Genomic DNA, 10,276 nt, shown 5'->3' with positions numbered 1-10,276 from the left:
TTTGCGATTTATAAATTTCACTTCTGGAAGAGAGGCGTACACAGTTTTTTTTTGTGTGTACGTTTATTCTCAGATCATTTCTCAAATGTGCATACGTGTGATTCAAACACGATCAAACAAGATCAAATGTAGGACGGTTTCTACGCAACATTTTATAAATGAGGCCCCGGGTTTGTGAAGAGTGGAAAAGTCAACTTGCATCCATCTTAGCCGATACCCTCTGCCCTGATGTCTTTTATAACCGATCCCAGGTCAGATTCCTCCTCCATGGTGGATATATACTAAAGACAAGTACAAATCTCATGTCAGCTTAGTAGACCACATTCTGTCCTAACCATCTGTGAAGGAAAAGATCAAATCTGCTCTTTATTAAACCCACAAGTCTATATCAGTGGCTTTATCTCATATAGATTTTCTTTGATGTGCTCAGTGATGTTATATTAAAATGCAATATTGACCTGTTCCTGCTGAACACAGTGAGATGTATTCATCGAATCCACCTCATTTAAACAGTCTGGAATGAAAAAATGCCTGATGCCCTGTGGATTTGCAAGGAGCCTCTTTCTATTGCCTATATTCTCCATAATCTTTGTGTAATAACATAAATGGGCCCTATTTCAAAGCAAATCTGTTCTATGAAAAGAAGGCTGACCAAATTTAGCCAAAGGCAATTATTAGTTAGAGGAAAGAACAAGCCTCCAAATCCTTCCTCCTGAGACTGGTGGATTTAGTGGACTTTGATTCGTGCTGCACTTTATCTAGGGTATAGACCCTTGGCTATGTTCGGCTCCAGAAGCTTTGGGATGTCCCCCACACTGGGACCAGCAAAAGACTCCCTATTTTCCAAGCCTCCTTGTGACGACTGCTATAGACACCCTGCCAACAAAATGTTCTTTAGTCTGCGCACTACTGGCAAATAAGCCTCTGGGCCTGAAAGCCTAATTTTACAGACTCAATATCAGCTCTTTGAAAGAATATGAAATAGACGGTAAACATTGTAAGAGTATAATAGTGCTTAATGCTAAGCACATAGTTTACCACAATTACCATCCTTTTTTGAAGATGACATGAGCCGACTCGTATTCGGTCTGTAGACACGCAAGTAAAGCAAAAAGCTCATTTGAATAATGACAATAATGTCTGCAACATAGCCAATTATTGGTGCTACTGGCTCCTGCTGTTATAAAGCGACTTTGTAAACACACTAAAAGTGGTTGTCATGGTGATGACGTGAAGTCTTCACCATCCTTCTGATTCTTTTCTGTGAGTCGGCTGGAGTTCACCATTACAAGTACCCTCATTAAACCTGGCAGTCTTCGAAGGATATCCAAAGCCTTTTGATTCACAACCCAGGCATTCCTATTTTAGCCACTGACCTGTGTTGATTATTAAACGAGGCGAATGAAGGTACGAGCCTCCTGAGCATGCAGCAGGACATTCGATTATATTGATCTGGGCTTGTCGCTATGGAGTTGGTTTACATAGAGGCTCCCTGCGGTTTATGACAGAGGCTCACGGAGCGATAGGTCAAAATGCTAGAAAGGTTCTCTCGACCGTTCATAACTGTGCACTCAGGTCCTTCTCTAAATAAACAGTATGTGCAAATATGTAATATACAGGAGCTTATTTATATTTGTCTCGGTCAACAGAAGGATAAAAGGCAATAAAATCCAAGCATCCATCTCACATGTGCTGCAGCCCTGCTCCAAATCTGTAAAAGACTATTAGTGCGTGCTGTCATTCATTGAAACGTCTTTCTGATGAGTACTTTCCTCTGTCCATTCATGTATTATGTTTCAGTCTATCTAACTTCCCAGCTATGTTATGTGTTGTGTTCAAGAGATAGTTCACCCAAAAATGAACATTCTTTCATAATTTACTCACACTCAAGTTGTTGTAATTCTGTAAGAACTTCTTTCTTCTGCTGAACACAAAAGAAGATATTTTGAGGAACGTCAGTGACCAAACATTTAATTGGACCCCATTGACTTCCACAGTATATGGCAAAAAAAAAAAAAAAAAAATACTATGGAAGTCAATGGGGTCCATCAATTATATTTATATATTATATTTTTTATATAACTCGGCTGAAAGAAGAAAGTAATATACACCTAGGATGGCTTGAGGGGGAGTAAATTATGGAAAATATATATATATTTAAGAATGTTTCTTCCTGTTTACATAAATGCTCTGGCTTACATTATAAAAACATTTTATTTTCTCATAACACCAATGTCCTGTCAGCGTTCCCTCTGGAATGTTTGTATTCATGTTGTTAATGTACCACAATTGTCCCACTAAGTCCCAGAAAAGGTTTCAAACTTATTTTTTAGACTAGACAAAAGATATGACTAAAGATGCAAAAGGTTAAACATGATTGGACAAAATACATCTATCTATCTATCAATCTATCTCAGAGGATTTCTTTCCCCAAATGTTCCTCATAATCCTCCATCTTTAGTGTTTAATTTTGGATGACTGAAAGAATGAATGAATGCATATGTCTAAAAGAATTCAAGAGAACAAATAGAGTGTCTTCCAGCTAAGGAATGCATTGACCAGGACCATCTGCTGTCTCCTCTATAGCGTATGTCTCCGGTCTGGCAGAGAGAGACAGAGTATTCCTCTGAATTATTACAAGCAGCAAGAGAGTCCCTCGGATACTGTTTGCTTGTACTTCCAGTGAAACTTCAACATGGTAATCTTTTCTTAAATCTAGACTTTCCACATATATCAGTGACTCTGACTTAAGTGTAACCATGATAAAGCAGTCTGTTTTAACTTCTGTGTTTAGAAGTATGGTAAGATCTATTTTCACTGTAGTTAAAACAGAGGGAAGTACTTTTGTGTGTTTTGAGGAACAGATAAAATGTCATGATAGTGTGTCACTTGTGTGGGTGGAATGCACCAAACCGGAACCATGAATTGAAAGTGCAAAAGGTATCCACACTAAAGTTGCATGAAACAACATTTAAAGTCTTCTGTCATTGCAGCATCATAAGTGACAGTTAAAAGTTGCAAAAACAGTGTTGCAATATTGGTAATTGCAAAGTGCTTTATATGTATATATACATATATACATAGCCAGCCTTTTTTAGATTCTAGCTGGAAAGTGCTGGAATGTAAAATGCATTTTATTTTGTAATATTGTAATATTACAATTTATAATTAAATAGATAATAATTCGAATTCCACTCATTAACACTGACACACACTTCAGAGTTAAAGAGAGGGCTCTTTGTTTTCTGTTCTGTGTATTTTTTTTCTGCTTATCTGCTTTCTCTCTTCCTCTTGATACAACTTCCTCTGAAGAGAGAATTTGTTCCCGTCTCTGTGAGACTGACACTCTCCAGGTGGTCCAGCATTGTCAGTAATATACTATACATGATACCTGGCAGTTATAAATAAAAGCATGTTTATGATATTTTGACCACTGCTATTTGCATATGTTTGATTGCATCTATGTAACACAAAGAAGTAAAAGCATATTTTACATAATTCCCTTTATATGGTGTGTGTGTGTGTACACACAGGACTGCTGGCAGACACAGGCCTAGTTCCTGTTCTCTGTCTCCTAGTTGTCCATCTGTTTCCTCAGGCCAGACAGTTCTCCACTCGCATTCACATCTCCTTTTTGGAGCCTGCACTAACCCAGCTCTTGCACCATCATCACCAAAGGTGTTCAGTTAACACACACCACAGTTTCTGTGCTTTAAATCTTCACACTGTAATTTCACACGATCTGTGACAGGATATCAGCTGTGGTTTAATCTTGCACAAGCTAGTTTTAAACTAGTTGCCCGTAGCTTGTTTGTCCATGGAAATTTGATGTAGGACACATTCAATTGGAAAACTGTATTTTAATTATAGAGTGTTCCACTCAAATTATTTATTCAGAGTCTCCATTCAAATATGTCTTTCATGATTAGTTTATTATGTGTGTGAAGCTGACAGACATCAAAACAAAACTGTTAATAATCCCTTATAATCTGAGGGGAAATTGTATATGCAGGAATGCAATGAAATTTTAATATCACAAATTATCAAGCACTTGAGTATAAAGGTTGATTTTGTGCTGCCTCCCAAACCTTTTGTAGTTAAATACTGGGAATTGTATTATGGGAACAGACATTACTTACACACACAAATATGCACAAAACGTCTGCTCAGCGATTGACGGTCCCAAATTTTTTGTTTTTCTTTACATAGAACATTGTGGCACAAAACACATTCGTGGTGCGTAACAACTGGAAAGGTGAGTGTCCGAGAAACGTGTTTGAATAACAGTTCCAAAAAGTGAGTCCACTTCACTCCCTGCTAAAAACGTACTCGGTGTAACTCGTCCAGATTTTGTCCTCGTTGGGGTCGTTACTCGCGTACGCGCAGGTGCCCGTGGAGCTACAAGCAACCATGTGGAAGCCCATCTCCGCCAGCCTGTCAAAGGCTTGCTCCAGGAAATTATACTTCAGGTAATACCGAGACGTGTACCTCTCTGGGAGTCTGTCGGGGTCTCTGCTCTCGTTCAGAGTCTCCCCGAAAACTTCTTTGGCGAGAGACGTTTTGCCGCACACGGTGATTCTCGCGACCCTTCGAAATTTGGCGTCCTGCTGGATGTCTCGTCCTATGGTGTAGGAGCCCCTGTACCCGATGGTGATGTAGCCGGTTTTCTTCGCTTCCAGAGACGGGGAGCGAGGTCCGGTGCTGGAGACACTGGTGCCGGCGTGCGCAGCCTCCTCGGGATCGCTCTGGCACACCTCCTCGCTGACAGAGTTCTCCTTACTGACCGCCGGTCTCAGGCGTCTCGCCAGCTCTTGAAGTTGGAAATATTCCGCCTCTTTAAGAAGGCTCGCCTTCTCTTTGAAGTAATCGGGCAAAACCAGAGTCTGGTCTCGCAAGTAATCCAAAATATATCTGAACAAAAAGCCGTCCCTGTCCAAAAAGAAGCGTCCTTTGCTGTCGGTGGTAAGTTCCGTGGGGGTTTTCTGACTGAACATGGTCCAGAGCAAAGAATTCGGCACGGAGAGTAAAGTTGAGTGCCGGGTAACGTAAACTTGCCCTCCGACATTGAGCTCAATAATTTCGGAGAATCGCTGTGAAGCGTCCGCGCGACTTTTATCCATCTCTGCACAACTGCGCGAGACCTCCGGGGCAATCACGGGACTGAAGAAGAGTGGAAAGAAATATTTCAGCTTTGTTTATGTAGGCAAAACACGGTTACGTAGGAGGAGGAATCTGACGGCTGTATTAACTCTTTACTACCACCCTGTGAGAAATACAATAAAATATTAATATTAGGGCCTAATAATAGCCTAGTAGTAGCATAGTATCAATAACGATAACAACAACAACAACAACAATAATATTAAATGAAACTCCCTGTGATTTGCCAAGAAATTGTAGAAATTTTCTTAATCTTATTATTTTGTATTTGCTTTGTGATAAGACATTCTTGTAGAGGACTTTCAGAATGTCTCCTTTTTACACACAAAACTGTTATTCGGTGTGATTTGAGGAGGTTCCAAAGATCAGGAAATTTACTGTAATGAAGCATTGGATTCAGCGTCACAAATTTGATCCTCTGATTAGTGACAAAGAAATAGGGCAGAATCTGAAATTCCTATTTTAAGATGTCCTCGTAACAGTGAAATTATACAGTTAAGCACTGAGAAATATTAACTAACAACATGTACTTATTATAAGGTTATGATTAGGGCTAGTTGCATGTATTTAGTGTTGACACATATGATTTACACAGCCAACATGTACAGTAAGTAGGCTTACTAGGCTATAACAAGGACGCTGTTAAATAAAGTGTTGCCATGATTGCAATAAATTATGTAGGCTACTTAATACGCACACAGGTGCCTTAATGTGAACAGCTTTGGACTTTTTTTCTTCCCACAATGAGTTGGCATTTCCATCAAACATTCTCTACATCTATAACTATTTATCCAGTAAAAATGCCCAATTGTACATCAAAACATTGTCTTTGCAGAGTGGTTTTCTGATCCATTTCAGCAATATGCCTATACTTATGCTTTTAGTTAATTATGCTGTTCTAAAGATAACTTAAAAAAGAAAAGAAAAAGATATATATATAGGTAATATTATATTTCCTTTAACTCTTCATGTATTATTAACCAAACAGGTAGCACTTTGGTTAATAATTTTGCTGTTTATGCAAAACTTCTAGATAGTGGGAACAGTCAGAGCAATGTCTATAACAGCAGTGCTTCTATAGCGACATCTAGTGGGCAAGAAAAAGAAGCACTTCATTGTGCAAATTACTTGAAACTACTGAATTAATTAGCACAGCGTTGAATTCTTGTTGTTCAGTAATATACATTTTTTAATAATAGTTGTATAAGTTACAATATAATAATAATAATAAAAAAATGCGAAAACAAAGCTTTTTAACAAAGTTACACCTCTGAAATGTTACTTCTAACAGTCAGTATAAGACCATAAATGTAAGACCTAAGTAATAAATAAAATTGTGTGAAAGCTAGAAAATAATAAGCTACAAGACACGTCTGTAGACTACATCATATTTTGAAATGAAAGTAAATCATTTTAAAATGTTACAACAACAAAAAACTTAAAGTGTACACAGATGTATCCCGTAGGCCCAGTCTCACAGACAGGGCTTTGATTAGGCCTTAGTTCAATTAGGGCATTTAAGTGGCTTTTATAAATGTGCCTTAGAAAAAAAGTAACATTAGTGGTGTGCATATTGAGACAAAACAATGACAGTGACATATTTTAATATAAGTCAGTGCAAGTTGCTTTCAGTTAAACCAGCACAAACATGCATTTTAGTTTGAGACTATAGGCTTAAGCCGGGCAGTAATGTAACACACTGGACTTAAGATCCAAAATCAAAAAGATTCAGGAAATACAACGCGTATATGCTGGTTAGCCATATAGTCTCCTGTAAGCAAAACATTTTAAATGCAAAATGGTGTCTAGAGAACGGTCCACACACATCATTGACTCCTAAAAAACCTCTTGGTAAATTTCCCAGAAGGCTCATTCCGTGTGCTGGAGTGTGGGAATAATCCTCCATCATAAGACCATTGAGACACACTTACGACTGTGGGCAGATGGGAAACCACTTTTTGTTTATAAACCATTTCCTTCATCTCAGTTTGCTACAGTTTATGCCTTCAAGCATAACTGAGAGAAAAAAAGGACTTTTTATTTTATTAGGGACCAAGTTAGGCACCTATTTTATCCCCTGGCATTCTTCTTCTTCTTCCTTCTTCTTCTTCTTCTTCTTCTTTTTCTACTCTTGAATCTATGGCAGCCCATAGCATAGATATCATATATAAACGCTAGATGTCTTATGGCGCAGTCACTTCCGGCATCATCGTTCGGCCATCTTGTGACAGTGCTCTGTGCATTAAGGTGAATGATCAGCACGCACACAAATCCTCTTATCTCGCTGAAATCTTGACGGATTTACAAACGGTTTGGTTTCTTACAAACGTTATTAACGTGGCTATAATTCCGAATGCTTGAAAATGTATGTTATAATTTTTCATATGTATGCAGTGTATGTATGCAGTGTCATAACTACATCTCTGACGTTTATAACAAACCAAACCGTTTGAAAATCGGTAGAAAAATGAGCAAGTTATGGTTATTTAAAAGTACATGCACCATTGAAGTAGTGAGCGAGTACACTGTCGCAAGATGGCCGCCACGTGCAGACATCGACCTCCATTGGCCAGCAGTGCGCACGAGACATCTAGCCTTTATATATGATATCTATGGCCCATAGAGCCGCTTATGGGAAATTTGGAGTCTTTAACTCAATCCCCTCTAGCGCCACCAACTGTCCAAAGTTGCACTCATGTTTATGATAATAACTTTTGAAACGTAAGGGCTTCAAAACACTTTTTCCCATTATCCTTTGGCTCAGGTCGATTCAATTGCAGATTCATTTTCATTAATTTTCAGTCAGGAAAATCTTTCCGCCATTTTGAATTTTCCGAACTCATCCTAGACGGTTCATCAGATTTTACCAAAATTGGCTCAGATCATCTTCAGACCATGCTGGCAAAAAGTTATTAAAAGCTTTTTGATAAACTTCTTGAGAATTCAGTGAAAAGCATGCCAAACTGGATGCGAGGCTACATGTATATCTGCAACACTTTAGCGTATTGAGACAAGTCTTGGTGCATGTCATCACAAGCATGACTTGAGGCTCCATGCAGCGTTTCGGCACAGCACCACCTACTGGTGAGGAGATATGAAAAAACGGTTTGCCATAAAAACATAAAACAGGAGTCATCTTCTTAGATTCCTGAATCCTTGCCGAGTCCAAGAATACCAAACATGCTACATTTCACCTCATGGTTTGTCCGATGTTGTGGTTTAGCATTTTGTTTTTCTATTTGTAAGCATTGATATTTGTATGGATCTACGCACCCAAAAAATGGTTGACTTGAGCTCAGTGATTCATACCTTTTTTGACTGGTTTAGCATTTAAAAAAAAACTTTCGTGAATATCTTCGAAACCGTTATTCCAATCGAGACAAAACCACTGGAAAATCGGAAACATTGCGGGTTGACTAAACGCTAATGGCCAAATGTCGAAATTTTGATTGTAAATGGCAAAAAATGCAATCAAAGTCGAATGTGGGTCATTTTTTCTTGCTCATAAATATAAATGTCTGTAACTTCCAAACAAAATTAAATATTTGACTTATGTATGGGGGCACTCTGAGGACACACACAAAAAAGTGGTGGGACTGCGCCACTTGGTGGCTCTATAATTGAACAAAACATGAAATTGGATCTAACATACAGTACCGTTGGTCTGATTGACTTCTTTGTCTCAATTGCTATCATAGTCCATTGTGACACTGGTGTACCTTTATAAACATGGCCGTCATTTCAATTGCAAAACGGCAACAAAAAAAAAACCAAAGCTGTAACTCACCAATGGTTTTGAATATTGACTCTAAACTCTCTGTGTGACAAGCAATTAAATCACATAAAAAATGATTGTATTTATGTTTTTTTTTAACCATTTTGTAAAAAAAAATCTAAAATCGATCACTTTACATTTGGTCTTGATGCTCCATGCCATGTTTGGTTTGCTTCTCATTTTGCCTCTGTTGGCCCCAATAATTGCTGCTCGCAGCTATATTTTAGACATATTTTAAATTTTGTATCTAAATGGAGAACAGAAACTGTCAGGTTTAGTTACAAAAAATAAAAAAATAAATAGGCTATACAGTTTTCTGTTATAATATCCTCTCCATTTTCATTTGATACCAATTCATTATAAAAATATCTCCAAACAGCTGAATATTTTCTTCTTCTCAGTAACAACTGTCAAAACAAATTGAGATTTCAGTGAGCAGAGCTTATTAAGCAAATGTTGCAGTTTGTGGCTGTCTCATGGATCATGCAAGGAAAAACTGTGCTAGTTCACCCCCTTGTGGCTGAAATGGTACATTGCAACACACGTCAACACTGGACTCACATGCACTAAAAAGTAGGTTTAGCTACATTTATGTCCTTGACAGACTTTCTATCACTTGTGCAAACACATCATTGCTCACTTGCAGATCTCTTTCGATTCAGCGCAGCAATTTTGAGACGCCACACACCGTGTCAGAACTGAACCACCAACGGTTCAAAATGGAGTATGTAACCCTGAGATGTCTGAAGAAAGCACACTTAATTAGACAGCTGCCTCCATCTGAGATATGCATGGTGTCATTCTGGTGAGACGGACATAGGAGTGCAGTAATTTCATGAAGCATGTTTCCAGGGCATCTGTGTGAGAGTTGCAGTATTGATCCAATGTCTTTCCTAAGGTCAGGCACTGTTGGGAGAATCAGATAATTGGGCATCAGTGTAGATGAATATCACAGTGATGTTTTCGTTCACTGAATAGTGTCCGGTAAGGTGGATAGATTGAGCATGTAGCACTTAAACCTTAAATTTCCCCTTGTTCCGCCTTCACATTATTTCCTGGGGGAAAAAAAAGCTGTTCTGTGAGTCAGAAATAATGAAGGTCATCTTCAGATTAGCTATTTGCTATAGTGGTACATTACTCATATGATTAAATAATTTGAGCTTGGTGACAGACCTTAATAATTTAAAAGTTTAACAGCTAAAGCCGGATGGTCAGTTATTTTGACTGCAAATTATTAATGTATGGCATTCTAATGTAATCAGATTGACACAACGAGTGTACTGACAAGTTACCTTTTTCAAAGAATGTCCATATCCTGAAGCGTTATATGTAATATATATA

General features: G+C 38.3%; 1 protein-coding gene across 1 annotated transcript; it reads right to left on the bottom strand.

Moving 5' to 3' along the window:
- Positions 1–3,913: 3,913 nt before the first annotated feature.
- Positions 3,914–5,480, bottom strand: kctd12.2 (potassium channel tetramerisation domain containing 12.2). Its single transcript, XM_084390481.1, has one exon. It carries the CDS (start codon positions 5,118–5,120, stop codon positions 4,308–4,310), a length of 813 nt encoding a protein of 270 aa, XP_084246607.1. The 5' UTR covers positions 5,121–5,480; the 3' UTR covers positions 3,914–4,307.
- Between the last annotated feature and the right edge of the window lie 4,796 nt (positions 5,481–10,276).

The sequence above is a fragment of the Rutilus rutilus genome (assembly GCF_951802725.1).
Source record: "Rutilus rutilus genome assembly, chromosome: 2".
Classification (NCBI taxonomy): Eukaryota; Metazoa; Chordata; class Actinopteri; order Cypriniformes; family Leuciscidae; genus Rutilus; species Rutilus rutilus.
The sequence above is the reverse complement of the archived record's forward strand: the minus strand, read 5'-3'. Positions and strand labels throughout refer to the sequence as shown.

Coding starts and splice junctions, on each gene's coding strand:
- kctd12.2 (XM_084390481.1), bottom strand. CDS start 5,120: ATGGATAAAAGTCGCGCGGACGCTTCACAGCGATTCTCCGAAATTATT.